This window comes from Oncorhynchus masou, chromosome 31 (genome assembly GCF_036934945.1).
Source record: "Oncorhynchus masou masou isolate Uvic2021 chromosome 31, UVic_Omas_1.1, whole genome shotgun sequence".
Classification (NCBI taxonomy): Eukaryota; Metazoa; Chordata; class Actinopteri; order Salmoniformes; family Salmonidae; genus Oncorhynchus; species Oncorhynchus masou.
The window spans coordinates 30,249,232-30,267,079 of record NC_088242.1 but is presented as its reverse complement, the minus strand read 5'-3'; the positions used below and the strand labels follow the sequence as shown (position 1 = coordinate 30,267,079).

Sequence of the window (17,848 nt, the reverse complement as noted above, 5' to 3'; positions counted from 1 at the left end):
GTAAAAGGAGACAACCATTTTTTATCTTGCAGTTGAGGGAAATCCACATTTTCCTTTCATTTGCAAAAATTCAGCAATATCTGACTTCAGGTCCCACATCCTTTTAAGCACCTTCCCCAAACTCAACCATCTCACATTTGTGTGGTAGGGGAGATTTGCATGACCCGACAGTCTCTTCCAACAGTGAGACAAATTGCCTGTGGTTTAAAGATTTTTCTCTTATGAAGTTTACTGCTTTAATGACTATCCACAACATGGCTCATTTTCAGAACAAATTTAAAGAGCACCTCCTGATGAATAATGCAATGCAGGTTTTAGCTCAGCTATTTGATCTTGTATCCTTTTCAAATGGCCAACATTTTTTCCTGTCAAGTTTGGGGACCCATCAGTGGTCACACTAGATAACTTTTCAAAACACAGTCACAGCTTTGCCACACACTTATTCACCTCCTCCAATAAATCTTTCCCTGTGACTGTGCTCTTTATTGACTGCACTGAAGCAAGCTCCTCTGTAATTTCAAAGTCTGGGGTTATGCCTCGTAAGAATATCAACAACTGTGGATCACTGCTCTCATCCAGGGCCAAGAAGAAATAGGTGAAATCCTTTACCTTGTCTTTCAACTGTTGTTCCATATTCTCTGCGATGTCCTCAACACGCCGGGTCACTGTTCGTCTTGACAGGGAAACATTTTCAAACAGCTCTTTCTTGTCGGGGCAAAGTCTTGCTGCGGAGTGAATTAAACATTCTTTATCGAATTCACCCTCAGCTTCTCTGCATGCTTTGTCTGGAAGTGTCGGGACAGCGATGCTCTCTTTGCACACTAAGCACACAGCTTTCCCTGATATCTCAATAAATAAATATATATTGCTGGAACACCCTACATTCATTGTCTATTTTCCTTTTCTTTGAAAAACTCATTTTTGCTCAATTTCTAGAGAGCTACTATTTGTAAATGTGATGTGTGTCTCAGCCTGTCAGTCACTGTCTGTCCTTGTGCAGTTGTTATTTTATACGTGCCTTCAAAATAAATGTCCCACAAGCGGTGGGAGTTAAATCATTACACAAAGGCGAGTGTTCATTGGGCTTTTCATTTGAATAACAAATACGTTTTTTAAAACTTACTATCGCAAATTCTTTATGTGATCTGAACATGATTCCGTGGGCCATATTGAATCAGTCCGCATACGGCTCCCGGGCCGGCCTTTGAACATAATCAAACCAAATTGTTTCAAACTAAAACGTATCGCATCGGAGCCCATGTATCGAATCGTCTTGAAAGAGAAAGATGCACGTCCCTACTAGTCATATTCCCATGCCATCCGCAGGTAGCAAGTTGTAGAATGTTTACCCAGGAGAATGCTTATCTGGGCCTTTTTTCTCTCCGAAGATGGGCTGCGCCTAGCTATATCTCTTGACATGTCAGGCACACACAGGACAAACTAAATTCTCTGAAGGGATGGCTAGGACGGTATAGAATTGGGTAATAGACCTAGAGGTGTTGTGGTGCTGTACCGCCTCACAGTATGATGTTACTAGGGAGAGAAATAGCTGGGAGGAATACTGTGGTATAGAACAAGTTTTGAGAGAGGAATTTGTGCAACACTGGTTAAACTTTGGTCCTCCTATCACGCACCCCTAAAATTGTACATTTTTGGTCTAGCCCTATTCAAATAATCAAGGTCTCTTTTCCCCTCCCCCGCTCTCTTTCTCCTACCATTCTCTCCTTTTCAGTTATTATTGAACCCAAATCCTCAACAAATATTGGAATGGCATCAAAGTTAACATCCCACCCCAAACTCTATTTTAATGAGTCAGATGGGAAATACGTCATCAGAGAGCTTTTCTCCCTTGTGACTTTACTCTGCGTTTGAATTGTCTGCTACTAGTACGGCACAGTGACTGTCTGTGACCTAGAGAAAGGTCTCTTTTGAGAACAGTAAACGCATTAAAGTAAATTCTCAGTTTGAAATCATAAAAATAGTGTGTGCGGGCCTCCCAAGTGGCACAGCGGTCTAAGGCACTGCATCGCAGGGCTTGAGGCGTCACTACAGACCCGGGTTCGATCCCAGGCTGTGTCACAGCCAGCCGTGACAGAGAGACCCATGAGGCGACGCACAATTGGCCCAGCGTCGTTTGTGTTAGGGGATGGTTTGGCAGGCTGGGATTTCCTTGTCCCATCTCGCTCTAGCAATTCCTTGTGGCGGGGCGGACGCCTGCAACTGACTTCGGTCGCCAGCTGGACGGTGTTTCCTACGACACATTGGTGTGGCTGGCTTCCGGGTTAAGCGAGCAGTGTGTCAAGAAAGGTCATGTTTTGGACGACTCATGGCTCTCGACCTTCGCCTCTCCCGAGTCCGTAGGGGAGTTGCAGCGATGGGACAAGACTAACTACCAATTGGGGAGAAAAAGGAGTAAAAAGTTTTTTTAAATAAATAGGAGTGTGTGTGTGCTCAGGTGAACCAAATACATACTCAGGGTCGTGTGTGTGCATGTGTACGTGCGCCTGTGCATTTATGTGTGTGTGTGCGCATATTCGTTTGTTTGTAGTGTGTGTGTGTGAAAGGACTCTGAAAGGTTTTCCATCTAATTGACTGGAGATAGATGATGTGGGTGTCCAAACAGTTTGTCTTGCTGACACGGGGGTGAGAACAGAGACCCCCCCCCCCCTCCACCTTTCTCTACATCACCCGTCTCCTTTTTCATTAATCCCTCTCTCGCTCTCTCACCCCATTTAATTTCACCATCTCTCCATTTCCTCCTCCTCTATCAACCTTACCTTCACACGTGGAGTAGATGACAGTCTGTTACCGGTGCATCCCAAATGGCTCTGGTCAAAAGTAGAGGTCACTACATAGAAAATAGGGTTTCCATTTGGTATGTAGCTGTGAGTCTCCTAACAGCTGCTCTCACCCCTCTCCTCAGCCGGGGAAGTACTGTTAGGTGAAGTGTTGGCTGACCCATGGAAAGATGGATATGCCTTCTCCATCGCCCACCTCACCCCGCCACCGTCCCCAGACACAGGGCTATCTGCCCCCATGTCACCGTTTGTCCCCCACACTCACCTCGTCGGGGTGTCACCCTACGAGACAGGCTGGGAACCTAGGGGACACAGGGGCTGTGGGAGGAAGGTACTGGGGAGGTATCGGGGGTACGTGGTGGAGGGCAGGTGGGGGTGTTGGGAAGGGACTTACAGGAGCCTATGAAATATAGTTCTGGAAGGGGGGGTATAGTTTATATGAAGAGTTACTGTGGTTACTGGGGTTGAAATACAAGATGTCTTCTTTTTGACTCACATAGACATTTGTTATACAGTTTATAAACAGTGTTTCCATACAACTAGTAACTGATTTATCGATAATTTGATTCATCAATCAATCCTTGATTCATACAGTGCATTCAGAAAGTATTCAGACCCATTCACATTTTTCATATTTTGTTATGTTGCAACCTTATACAAATGATTTAAATTATTTTTCCTCAACAATCTACACACAATACCTCATAATGACAAAGCAAAAACAGGTTTTTAGAAATGTTTGCACATTTATTTAAAAAAAAACGGAAATATCACATTTACATAAATATTCAGACCCTTTACTCAGTACTTTGTTGAAGCACCTTTGGCAGCAATTACAGCCACGTGTCTTCTTGGGTATGACTCTACAATCTTGACACACCTGTATTTGGGGAGTTTCTCCAATTCTTCTCTGCAGATCCTCTCAAGCTCTGTCAGGTTGGATGGGAGCGTTGCTGCGCAGCTATTTTCAGGTCTCTCCAGTGATCATGATCTAGTCTGGGCTCTGGCTGGGCCACTCAATAGCATTCAGAGACTTGTCCCGAAGCCACTCCTGCGTTGTCTTGGCTGTGTGCTTAGGGTCGTTGTCCTGTTGGAAGGTGAACCTTCGGCCCAGTCTGAGGTCCTGAGCGCTCTGGAGCAGGTTTTTATCAATGATCTCGCTGTACTTTGTTCAGTTCATCTCCCTCGATCCTGACTAGAATCCCAGTCACTGCTGCTGAAATGCATACTGCCACCATGCTTCACCGTAGGGAGGGTGCCTGGTTTCCTCCAGACATGACGTTTGGCATTCAGGCCAAAGAGTTCAATCTTGTTTTCATCAGACCAGAGAATCTTGTTTCTCATGGTCTGAGAGTCATTTAGGTGCATGTTGGCAAACTCCAAACGGCTGTCATGTGCCTTTTTACTGAGGAGTGGCTTCCATCTGGCCACTCTACCATAAAGGCCTGATTGGTGAAGTGCAGAGATGGTTGTCCTTCTGGAAAGTTCAGTTTCAAAAAAAATATATATATACATTTGCTAAAAATTATGTTATTGTGTGTAGATTGATGAGGACAAATATGGATTTAATCCATTTTAGAACAAGGCTAACAAAATTTGGAAAAAATCAAGGAGTCTGAATACTTTCCGAATGCACTGTATCTCTCCTTTTGTCTCTCAGCGTGTCACCCATTGCTGGTTTCCTGGACGACTATGCGTATGTTATCTGTGGTCTGCTGGACCTGTACGAGGCCACGCTGCAGCCAGAGTGGCTCCGCTGGGGGGAGGAGCTACAGGACCGACAGGACCTCCTCTTCTGGGACGCAGAGGGAGGGGGCTACTACTGCAGCGACCCCACAGATCCCACCGTACTGCTACGACTCAAACAGGGTGAGTTTCTTTCTCAATGATGTTGTGTAGAAAAGTAATGAAGAATGGCTCTTCGATATCAATTTTTCTGTGATTTATCAATATCCACTCAATATGTTATGTTTGCCAGGAGATGTTTTTCTGTCCTGGAGAAAAAAGTAAATGTTTGTAAGAGCGCCAGGTCTTATTTCTAATTGGCACAGCTCTAATCTCCAGTAATTGAACACACACACAACTTTATTTTCGTAACATTTATGGACTTTTTAAAATGTTTTTTATTTATTTTTAGAATTTCTTTCTGGGGGGGTTACTTTTTAGCCTTTTTTTTTCCTCCCCAATTTCGTGATATCCAATTGGTAGTTACAGCCTTGTCCCATCGCTGCAACTCCCGTACGGACGCGGGAGAGCCGAAGGACGAGGGCCATGCGTCCTCCGAAACACGACCCTGCCAAACCGCACTGCTTCTCGACACACTTCTCTTTTAACCCGGAAGCCGGCTGCACCAATGTGTCGGACGAAACACCGTACAACTGCCGTCGGAAGTCAACGTGCAGGCGCCCGCCCCGCCACAAGGAGTTGCTAGAGCGTGATGGGACAAGGACATCCCAGCCGGCCAAACCCTCCCCTAACCTGGATGACGCTGGGCCAATTGTGCGCCACTTATAGCTTAAAATAGCATTTGAACAAATTCAGGACATGAAAAAGTCCTAACTTTCCTAAAAAAATCTAGTTTTCCTACCTTGTCAGGACATTCGGTGAATTGTTAGGACATTGAGGTACTTAGGTAGGAAAACAAGTGCACATGCACACAAGCAGACAGACAGACAGGCTGACAATAGCACAAACACTTGCACAAACACACCACCTTGCCTCTTGGCTGATGCTATTGTGCAAATGGCTCTGACGAGACATACCAAGGTAGAGAAAAAAAGTCAAATGGAAAGATAAGAAAGCTAAAAAGATGATAATTATTTTTGTTTTAGCCTGTTGACAGATTAAAACTGACTTGTGTTGGTGTGCCTGTGTGTGTGCGACTCCGCATTTTAAATGCATGTGTGTCGTGTGTGTGTGGTGCCTGTGTGTGTGATTAGACCAGACGTGCGAGGCCTTTTCTCATCTCTGAGGATTGACGGGACCATTATGTTGCTCGCAATGTGTTGAATTCAGATCCATTAGTGATGCTACACTTCTGTGTGTGTGTGTGTGTGTGTGTGTGTGTGTGTGTTTCTGTTTCTGTCACAGGAAGATGGATTGCCCTACAGTCCAGTGCCACTGTGTATTTTACATTCCCGACCCAAAGCTGTGTGTGTCTCACCCCGTTCCACCACTCTTTGCTGTGTGTGTGTGTGTGTGTTTCATCTCAATCCACTGTTCCGTGTGGGTATGATTTCTGCCATGGGGCTCAGGGTGAGGAGAGATATGAAAAACGATTTAGTGAACCCTATGTGGTTATGCATGACTGTGTGCATAGGCCTCCTGCCTTGGGGATCACAGTAAATGTATACAATTATTTAGTGGACTATAGCCTCTTGCATGTGCGAGTGTGTGTGTGTATGTCAGAAGCCATCTCCTATCTGTCTGTCTGAATCAAAAGCGGATGGCTTGTGTTAGTCATCACCCATCACCCCACCCCCCCACACACACACACAGACAGACATTCACGCACACTCATGTGTTGGTAGACTGCTAAGAGTTAGCTGTGTAGCGTGAGGTCAGAGGTCATGAGAAGTAAGGCTGGGAATTGCAAGGGACCACATGATACTGTATTATCACGAAACTGAGGTTGCCGACACGATATGTGTTTTGCGATTCTATACTGTGATTTTATTGCGATTCGAGGCATGAGAAAACGAGTTTTGATCAGTCATGGAAATAAAAGTGCTGAAAACATTGGCTCCATACTTAAAAAGAAGCTGGAAAACAAGCTGGGGCTGGTACAGCAAACTACTGCAAAAATTATATTGCAATATTGTTGATACGATGTATCATAAAAAATATTATCCTGATATGTAACTATCAATTATTTTTTTAATCTTCGCCCATCACTAATGAGAAGAGCAGCGCTGTGATCTCATTGGCCATCAAAAGGAGATAAACACCAATCACTGAACAGGACTGAGTCACGAGGTCACCTGTCAGTCATTTCAAGTCACATCTGACACACATTGATGCACATACAGTGCCTTGCGAAAGTATTCGGCCCCCTTGAACTTTGCGACCTCTTGCCACATTTCAGGCTTCAAACATAAAGATATAAAACTGTATTTTTTTGTGAAGAATCAACAACAAGTGGGACACAATCATGAAGTGGAACGACATTTATTGGATATTTCAAACTTTTTTAACAAATCAAAAGCTGAAAAATTGGGCGTGCAAAATTATTCAGCCCCTTTACTTTCAGTGCAGCAAACTCTCTCCAGAAGTTCAGTGAGGATCTCTGAATGATCCAATGTTGACCTAAATGACTAATGATGATAAATACAATCCACCTGTGTGTAATCAAGTCTCCGTATAAATGCACCTGCACTGTGATAGTCTCAGAGGTCCGTTAAAAGCGCAGAGAGCATCATGAAGAACAAGGAACACACCAGGCAGGTCCGAGATACTGTTGTGAAGAAGTTTAAAGCCGGATTTGGATACAAAAAGATTTCCCAAGCTTTGTGCACTGTGCAAGCGATAATATTGAAATGGAAGGAGTACCAAGACCTGGCCGTCCCTCTAAACTTTCAGCTCATACAAGGAGAAGACTGATCAGAGATGCAGCCAAGAGGCCCATGATCACTCTGGATGAACTGCAGAGATCTACAGCTGAGGTGGGAGACTCTGTCCATAGGACAACAATCAGTCGTATATTGCACAAATCTGGCCTTTATGGAAGAGTGGCAAGAAGAAAGCAATTTCTTAAAGATATCCATAAAAAGTGTTGTTTTAAAGTTTGCCACAAGCCACCTGGGAGACACACCAAACATGTGGAAGAAGGTGCTCTGGTCAGATGAAACCAAAATGGAACTTTTTGGCAACAATGCAAAACGTTATGTTTGGTGTAAAAGCAACACAGCTCATCACCCTGAACACACCATCCCCACTGTCCACGTCCAATTTTTCAGTTTTTGATTTGTTAAAAAAAGTTTGAAATATCCAATAAATTGAAGTTGAAGTTGAAGTTGGCTCTGAGTCTGAATACAAAACAGTACACACTTTTTGATCTTTCACCCAACATATGAAATGAGTGTCTATGAGTGTTTACTTCTCTCTGTTTCTCTCAGACCAGGATGGTGCAGAGCCCAGTGCGAACTCTGTGTCTGCCTTGAACCTACTGCGTCTGTCCCACTACACTGGTCGTAAGGACTGGTCACAGCGGTCACAACAGCTACTGGCTGCCTTCTCTGACCGACTGACCAGAGTCCCCATAGCCCTGCCAGAGATGGTCAGGGGCCTGATGGCTAACCACTACACACTCAAACAGGTAACACAAACTGTACGGTCCACACAAACACACACGCACACCAACTCAAAAGTTGCATAGTTTGGAGTGGAACAAACTGAACTTTTATCATACGGCTGGATATTTGTGCTAACAAAGGAGATGAAAAAACATTTAGGGAGAGAAAGAAAAGAAGGCAAGAACATTGGAAGTGTTCTGTCCATCATATTTCACCTGCGGAGGAGAAGTCACCGAGGGGGCGGAGATAACAAGCTGTGTGTGTGTATAAGTCAGATAGGGGGCTGATGATAACAAGCTAGGGATCAGGCAAGGTTAGCCAAGCCCTGAACACACCTTCTCCTCTCTCGTTACTGCTACAACCACCACTCTGACCTCTAGCTCTTGCCTCTCTCTGGATCCTTCTCTCTTTTCTCTCTCTCTTTTTCTCTCTCTCTCTTCTAATCCTCTCTGTCCTATACCTCTTTATTGCTCGGTCGCTCAGTCTTTCTCTGTCTTAGTATATTTTCTTCATCATTCATTAATTCCTTCTCCCTTTAATGTTCTCCTTGAATGACCTTGAATAAGGGTTTCAAATTTGGGAAAATTACACTCTCTAATTGTTTAATATTTTTTACATTTTGTCAGGAAATGCAGCTCCGTCTCAGGTTCTGCTGTTGTGCAGTGGTTGCACAGCATTTCCTCTACAGGGAGCCAGGTTTTCCTGTGTCTACCCTTCTCAATGGCAAGGCTTTGATCAGTAACCATGGTCAAATATTTAGCCACGGTGTACTGTCGATTTAGGGCCATATAGCACTGCATTTTGCTTTGTGTTTGTGTTTCCCAATAAGCAATATAGTTTTGTTTTGACTGTGTTGTAATTTGGTTTATCGTGAACCTCCCTCTCTCTCTCTCTCTCCTCCCCCTCTCTCTTCCCTCTCTCTTCCCTCTCTCTCTTCCCTCTCCACCCCCCCTTTCTCTCTCTCTCTCTCTCTCTCTCTCTCTCTCTCTCTCTCTCCTCCATCTCTCTCTCTCTCTCTCTCTCTCCTCCATCTCTCTCTCTCTCTCCCTCCTCCATCTCTCTCTCTCTCCTCCATCTCTCTCTCTCTCCTCCATCTCTCTCTTCTCTCTCTCTTCCCCCTCCCCTCCTCTCTCTCTCTCTCTTCCCTCCTTTTTAGATAGTAATCTGTGGTCAGAGGGATGCACCGGACACCTCCAGTCTGCTAGCAACAGTCAACTCTCTGTTCCTTCCACACAAGGTAAGAATTAACTGCTAAATCCATTATTAGGCTGTTTTTAGCAGCAATCCACCAGTACAGTATATCCTGACCAACCTCTCTCTAAATTAGTTATGACTAGTTAGTTGTTACTTATTATAAACTGGTTACTTATTATAAACCTGGATGCTGATTGGCTGAAAGCTGTGGTATATCAGACAATATACCACGGGTATGACACAAAATAGCTTGTTTACTGTTCTAATTACGGTGGTAACCTGTTTATAATAGTAATAAGGCACCTTGGGGTTTTGTGGTATATGGACTGTATCCAAGCACTACACGTTGTGTATATTTGCCATATACCACACCCCCTTGGACTTTATTGCTTATTTAAATTATTTCTAAGTTATTTTGGAGTGACACATCCTCTTGTCCTTAAGTTTGTCTCATAATGAGTGTTACAGCAATCATACCAAAAGGTCAGGTTGTCAAATTCATCTCTCTCACACCCCACACACACACACACACACACACTTTCATACTCTCACATGGTCTCAAACACACACACACACACACACACACACACACACACACACACACACACACACACACACACACACACACACAGCAGGGCTGGTTGTGACAGTGCCTGGGGTGTTGGCTAACCTCGTGTTGTTTAAATGTCAGGCACAGTGGCCTCGCTGTATCGCAAGTGATTATTAAGGCCTAAATGAATCCAAATGAAACTACTGATTTAGAGGACGAACGATTTTTGTTTTTTTCACGTCCGATACCAATTTTTGGAGGTCAAAGAGACCGATATGTTATGCCAATAATAAACATAATTAAATTTGAACATTTTGAGACTTTTTCCCAGAGACAACCATGTATGCAGTAACAAATACATTATACAACCATACAATCAATTTGACTTTGTCTTTAACAATTTAACTACATAACAACATAATGGTTATCATTTATTTGAATGGTCAATCTCTTCATAAACTGGGTGAATCAAAATGTAGCCTAGGCCTACTCACAATACAGGTGGATGCATCTTCAATAGGAGTGTGTTCATCCATTGAGATCGTATTGGCTGATTCCAGTGGTCTTTGGGGCTGCAGATGACAATTTGTTTCCCTTTTCATTTGGGACCATTTAGGCCAACTGATCAACAGCATTTTCATATAAGTAGTCTATTGTCTTCTTTTAGAAAAAATATGCGCTGTCCCCTGTCTCCACTCGCGCAGCCAGACAGTTGGCTTGGGCGGTTCGTCTCGGCAAGGGAAAAACAATCAGCTTTGAAATTAGCACATTTTGCATTATGGTTTGCTATCGCAAATAAAGTTCTAGAGTAACGTTAGTGAACTGATGTTAGCTTCAAAGCTACATGTACACTTACATGTACATTCTGTATTTATTTTTTTATTGGCGGAGTAATCTAATCAATTACATTTGTGTCGATTTAGCGAGTTGATTTGCAGCAAGCACGGGTGTAAAGTAAAAATACTTTCAAGTACCACTTATTGGTACTTTAGAAAATCTTGTACTTTTTACTCCATACATTTTTCCTTGACACCCAAAAGTACTCGTTACATTTTGAATGCCTTGCAGGACAGGAAAATAGTCAAATTCACACACTTATCAACCGAACATCCCTGGTCATCCCTACTGCCTCTGATCTGGCGGACTCACTAACCACACATGCTTAGTTTGTAAATGATATCTGAATTTTGAAGTGTGCCCTTGGCTTTCCGTAAATTAAATTTAAATAAAAAATGGTGCCGTCTGGCTTGCTTAATAAAGGAATTTGAATTGATTTAAACTTTTGATACTTAAGTATATTTTAAACCAAATGCTTTTAGACTTTTATACTCAAGTAGAATTTTACCGGGTGACTTACTTTTACTTGAGTCATTTTCAATGAAGGTATCTTTACTTTTACTCAAGTATGATAGTTGGGTATTTCTCCACCCCTGTCAGCCAGCCACCATTAGGCTACTGTGGGGCTATTTCTAAAATAGGCCTAGTTGTTTCCTTGTGTGAATAGTTTTTTCAGCAACCCTCCTTTTGTAAAATGGATACTTCAGGATTTTGGCAATGAGGCCCTTTATTTTCTTCCCCACATGTATCCCCCTTTAATGTATCAGTTGCCCGTGACGTAGCTTTATCATTTATATCCTGTGTTTGACTTGGGCAGGAGGTCACCGGAGCTGAGTAGCCAACCAGCACCTCAAATTTTCTACTGAGCTCATTGTCCTCATATAGAATATTAGCTCAAAAGTATTGTGGAGCTCTTACACATATAAACAGTAGCCTACCAGTCCCAAAAATGAATAGGCCTCCAGCACCTATTTCAGTCCTCGCTCCTAACTTTATTCATCTCATGTCATTATGAGTTGTATTCATTTCTTTGTTGTCTTTTCTTTTGTACGCATGTGAGCATGTCGGGTTTCCGACAGAGATCATTGCGGCACAGTCTGCGTTTTTCATTTTTCATGGCTACAAACCGAGTCACTTAATTAATGAAAATATTTGTGTGAAGTAACCGTATATAGTCCTGTATAAAACTGAGCAAAACATTGATTTATTGTGTATGTGTATGTAGCCTACCCCACTATGTGAGAGAGATGCATGGAACAATTCCAATGCCTTTAATGGCAAATAGAGAAACGTTTCATCTCCTTTCTTTGCCCGGGAAAAATTGTATAAACACATTACATGTCATTTCTAGCCTATTACATTTTATATGACTGAAAACAGAATATTTTTAATGCTACAGAAAATATAGGGTATAGCCTACCACTGACAGTCCACGCATTGCCACTGACAGTCCACGCATTGCCATTGACAGTCCACGCATTGCCACTGACAGTCCACGCACTGCCACTGACAGTCCACGCATTGCCACTGACAGTCCACGCACTACCACTGACAGTCCACGCACTGCCACTGACAGTCCACGCATTGCCACTGACAGTCCACGCATTGCCACTGACAGTCCACGCATTGCCACTGACAGTCCACGCATTGCCACTGACAGTCCACGCACTGCCACTGACAGTCCACGCACTGCCACTGACAGTCCACGCACTGCCACTGACAGTCCACGCACTGCCACTGACAGTCCACGCACTGCCACTGACAGTCCACGCACTGCCACTGACAGTCCACGCACTGCCACTGAGTAGTCCACCCGCTGCCACTGACAGTACACGCGCTGCCACTGACAGTCCACGCGCTGCCACAGACAGTCCACGCGCTGCCACTGACAGTCCACGCGCTGCCACTGACAGTCCACGCGCTACCACTGACAGTCCACGCACTGCCACTGACAGTCCACGCACTGCCACTGACGGTCCACGCACTGCCACTGACGGTCCACGCACTGCCACTGACTAGTCCACTCGCTGCCACTGACTAGTCCACGCGCTGCCACTGACAGTCCACGCGCTGCCACTGACAGTCCACGCGCTGCCACTGACAGTCCACGCGCTGCCACTGACAGTCCACGCGCTGCCACTGACAGTCCACGCGCTGCCACTGACAGTCCACGCGCTGCCACTGACAGTCCACGCGCTGCCACTGACAGTCCACGCGCTGCCACTGACAGTCCACGCGCTGCCACTGACAGTCCACGCGCTGCCACCGACAGGTCTGTGGGTTCGTTGTGTGAATGAATACATTTATGAATTTCTCTCTGCCTGTTTTTTGCAATGCAGCAATGTTTCTATTTAGCCAGTGTGATCACATCATACCATAGTTTCACGTCGCTCTCACCTTTCAAACTTCCACGATAGTTCATTGCCTACACTGTCGCCTATTTTAAATCAGTTCAGCAAACAAGTGGATCGATCGACGCTTCTCTCCTCGAAGTTCTAGGTTTCAAACTACAGTACCAGTCAAAGGTTTGGACACAACTATTCATTCAACGGTTTTTCTTTATTTTTTACTATTTTCTGCATTGTAGAAATAATAGTGAAGACATAAACTATGAAATAACACATATGGAATCATGTAGTAACCAAGAAAGTGTTAAACAAATCAAAATATATTTTATATTCTTTGCCTTGATGACAGCTTTGCACACTCTTGGCATTCTCTCAACCAGCTTCATGAGGTAGTCACCTGTAATGCATTTCAATTAACATGTGTGCCATGTTAATTTGTGGAATTTCTTTCCTCAATGCATTTGAGCCAATCCGTTGTGTTGTGACAAGATAGGTGTGCTATACAGAAGATAGCCCCTTTTGATAATATACCAAGTCCATATTATGGCAAGAACAGCTCAAATAAGCAAAGAAAATGACAGTCCATCATTACTTTAAGACATAAAAGTCAGTCAATCTGTAAAATTTCAAGAACTTTGAAAGTTTCTTTTAAGTGCACAATAAACATCAAGCGCTATGATGAAACTGGCTCTCATGAGGACCGCCACAGGAAAGGAAGACCCAGAGTTACCTCTTCTGCAGAGGATAAGTTCATTAGTTAACTGCACCTCAGATTGCAGCCCAAATAAATGCTTCACAGAGTTCAACTAATAGATACATCAACTGTTCAGAGGAGACTGCGTGAATCAGGCCTTCATGGTCGAATTGTTGCAAAGAAACCACTACTTGGTTTGCTTAGGCAAAGAAACACAAGCAATGGACATTAGACCTCTGGAAATCGGTCCTTTGGTCTGATGAGTCCAAATTTGGGATTTTTGGTTCCATCCGCCGTGTCTTTGTGAGACGCAGAGTAGGTGAACGGATGATCACTGCATGTGTAGTTCCCACTGTGAAGAATGGAGGAGGAGGTGTGATGTTGCGGGGGTGTATTTCTGGTGACACTGTCTGTGATTTATTTAGAATTCAAGGCACACTTAACCAGCATGGCTACCACAGCATTCTGCAGCGATACACCATCCCATCGGGTTTGCTCTTAGTGGGACTATCATTTGTTTTTCAACAGGACAATGACCCAGGTCACACCTCCAGGCTGTGTAAAGGTTATTTGACCTAGAAGGAGAGTGATGGTGCTGCATCCGATGACCTGGCCTCCATAATCTCCCTGACCTCAACTCTATTGAGATGGCTTGGGATGAGTTGGACCGCAGAGTGAAGGAAAAGCCAACAAGTGCTCAGCATATGTGGGAACTCCTTTAAGACTGTTGGTGAAGCATTCCAGGTGAAACTAGCTGAGAGAATGCCAAGAGTGTGCAAAGCTGTCATCAAGGCAAAGGGTGACTACTTTGAAGTAAAAAATATGTTTTGACTTATTTAACACTTTTTTTTGATATCTTCGTTATTGTTCTACAATGTAGAAATAGTAAAAAATAAAGAAAAACCCTTGAATGAGTAGGTGTGTCCAAGTTTTGGACTGGTACTGTATATTGCTGTTTATTGTCTATATATACAGTGCCTTGCGAAAGTATTCGGCCCCCTTGAACTTTGCGACCTTTTGCCACATTACAGACTTCAAACATAAAGATATAAAACTGTATTTTTTTGTGAAGAATCAACAACAAGTGGGACACAATCATGAAGTGGAACGACATTTATTGGATATTTCAAACATTTTTAACAAATCAAAAACTGAAAAATTGGGCGTGCAAAATTATTCAGCCCCCATTTACATTTACATTTAAGTCATTTAGCAGACGCTCTTATCCAGAGCGACTTACAAATTGGTGAATTCACCTTCTGACATCCAGTGGAACAGCCACTTTACAATAGTGCCCCCTTCAGTTAATACTTTGTAGCGCCACCTTTTGCTGCGATTACAGCTGTAAGTCGCTTGGGGTATGTCTCTATCAGTTTTGCACATTGAGAGACAGAGTTTTTTTCCCATTCCTCCTTGCAAAACAGCTCGAGCTCAGTGAGGTTGGATGGAGAGCATTTGTGAACAGCAGTTTTCAGTTCTTTCCACAGATTCTCGATTGGATTCAGGTCTGGACTTTGACTTGGCCATTCTAACACCTGGATATGTTTATTTTTGAACCATTCCATTGTAGATTTTGCTTTATGTTTTGAATCATTGTCTTGTTGGAAGACAAATCTCCGTCCCAGTCTCAGGTCTTTTGCAGACTCCATCAGGTTTTCTTCCAGAATGGTCCTGTATTTGGCTCCATCCATCTTCCCATCAATTTTAACCATCTTCCCTGTCCCTGCTGAAGAAAAGCAGGCCCAAACCATGATTCTGCCACCACCATGTTTGACAGTGGGGATGGTGTGTTCAGAGTGATGAGCTGTGTTGCTTTTACGCCAAACATAACGTTTTGCATTGTTGCCAAAAAGTTCCAGTTTGGTTTCATCTGACCAGAGCACCTTCTTCCACATGTTTGGTGTGTCTCCCAGGTGGCTTGTGGCAAACTTTAAACGACACTTTTTATGGATATCTTTAAGAAATGGCTTTCTTCTTGCCACTCTTCCATAAAGGCCAGATTTGTGCAATATACGACCGATTGTTGTCCTATGGACAGAGACTCCCACCTCAGCTGTAGATCTCTGCAGTTCATCCAGAGTGATCATGGGCCTCTTGGCTGCATCTCTGATCAGTCTTCTCCTTGTATGAGCTGAAAGTTTAGAGGGACGGCCATGTCTTGGTAGATTTGCAGTGTTCTGATACTCCTTCCATTTCAATATTATCGCTTGCACAGTGCTCCTTGGGATGTTTAAAGCTTGGGAAATCTTTTTGTATCCAAATCCGGCTTTAAACTTCTTCACAACAGTATCTCGGACCTGCCTGGTGTGTTCCTTGTTCTTCATGATGCTCTCTGCGCTTTTAACGGATCTCTGAGACTATCACAGTGCAGGTGCATTTATACGGAGACTCGATTACACACAGGTGGATTGTATTTATCATCATTAGTCATTTAGGTCAACATTGGATCATTCAGAGATCCTCACTGAACTTCTGGAGAGAGTTTGCTGCACTGAAAGTAAAGGGGCTGAATAATTTTGCACGCCCAATTTTTCAGTTTTTGAGTTGTTAAAAAAGTTTGAAATATCCAATAAATGTCGTTCCACTTCATGATTGTGTCCCACTTGTTGTTGAATCTTCACAAAAAAAATACAGTTTTATATCTTTATGTTTGAAGCCTGAAATGTGGCAAAAGGTCGCAAAGTTCAAGGGGGCCGAATACTTTCGCAAGGCACTGTAGCTGCCTGTTTAAGAGAGAGGTGAGCTGCCAGAGGAGATGCATCAATTACAAGGAGGGAACGGTGAAATATCCGCCAGAGTTTAGGCTACCCTTGTCAATAAGTGATTGCACAGATTAACATGTAGGCCTGGTGCCAACATTACCATCCGTTGGTTCACAAAAATGTGTCAACAGCAGATAGAATATGGACAGGCTGCGTGCATGTGTTTCTATTCTCTAATGGTTGTCAATTTCATCTTCATATACAGTAGCCTAGGCCTATATCGCAGCTGTCTCCATATCTCCCCTTCACTTTCCTTGTCAATTTATGTGATGGTCTACATTGATTTGGCATTATCCTATAGTGTCGACTAGTTGTTGATATCCTATAGTAAGGATTTGAAGCAGAGACAAGGTTTTTAATACTTTTTTCCCCTTTTTTTCTGAGAAAGGAGAAATGTGATTTGAGCAAGATGCGCTGCAGGCGGCTTTGATTAATGGGTCCTTTTAGGTGGGTGGGTGCGCATGTATGAGTTCGCTAATTATCTCTGTCCATTCAGAGAGTTTCCTAAAAATAAGTCGAGCCTGTCTGGACTTTATCTCTTTAATCAGGTAGAAAGAAAACTGTCGGCAGCCAGCGTCACGAGGGTCGGCATGTGCAATTGAGGAAGGATGACAGGTGGCAGTTTTGCATTGCCTCTCTTATTTAATGGGGAGCAGAAAATGAAATGTGATTCATCCTGTAGGATGAATATCCTAATGTTTTCCGTAGCGTATTATTTCTTCCAGTATGTGATGTTTCTCTCATTGCGGCATCCTCTCTAGCCACTGTCTAACAACATACCCTAATACCACTGAGGAAAGACCGCGGCAATCTATACTTTGCGACCACTGACACTTATGCACACCAACACACACACTCAATACAATTCTAATATCTTTATCGTGAGGTAGTCTGCTGCTGTTTAGCAGTCATTTGTTTGGAAAGAAAATGCTATAATGCTAATTTATTTCACATGTTTAAACATGTACCTTGATGATATCTCAGTTCAATGGGGTAATGGGAACATGTAGGAGATCACAGCATAGAGATCGACCATGAGGATTACCACCAGGACCAGCAATAACCCGTACAGATGAACATGTAGAGAGAATGTCATGCAGCACCGGATAGAGAAGAGAGAGAACGTAACAGGACACCGCTGGGTGTCCATATTCAAATGCCCTAAGAAGTTCTGGGAGAGAGCAATAGCTCAACTCTAGCTAAGAGGGTCAGGGATAACGTGGGACCTCGGGATGTTTCTGGGGCTTAGAATGGAGAGCAGAGAAAGAGGGATAGAAAATGGAAGCCCTCGGTTGGGCCGATATCATCATGAATGGAAGGAGAGATGTCATTTTTAACAAGCCTATAATTGAGAGAAAGAAAGAGGGTACCACA

The 17,848-nt window shown here is 43.5% G+C and overlaps 1 protein-coding gene across 2 annotated transcripts in view; it reads left to right on the top strand.

Moving 5' to 3' along the window:
* Positions 1-17,848, top strand: part of spata20 (spermatogenesis associated 20) — a 68,752-nt gene that overhangs the window by 24,608 nt on the left and 26,296 nt on the right. The window contains exons 12-15 of one of the 2 annotated variants that reach the window (XM_064950688.1): positions 4,459-4,667; positions 7,913-8,112; positions 9,246-9,326; positions 14,241-14,479. In XM_064950688.1, the coding sequence (XP_064806760.1) occupies positions 4,459-4,667; positions 7,913-8,112; positions 9,246-9,326; positions 14,241-14,291 (541 nt within the window). In that variant the 3' untranslated portion in view covers positions 14,292-14,479. Of the gene's footprint in view, positions 1-4,458; positions 4,668-7,912; positions 8,113-9,245; positions 9,327-14,240; positions 14,480-17,848 lie in introns of those variants that run through there. The other variant, XM_064950687.1, reaches the window with a different exon arrangement.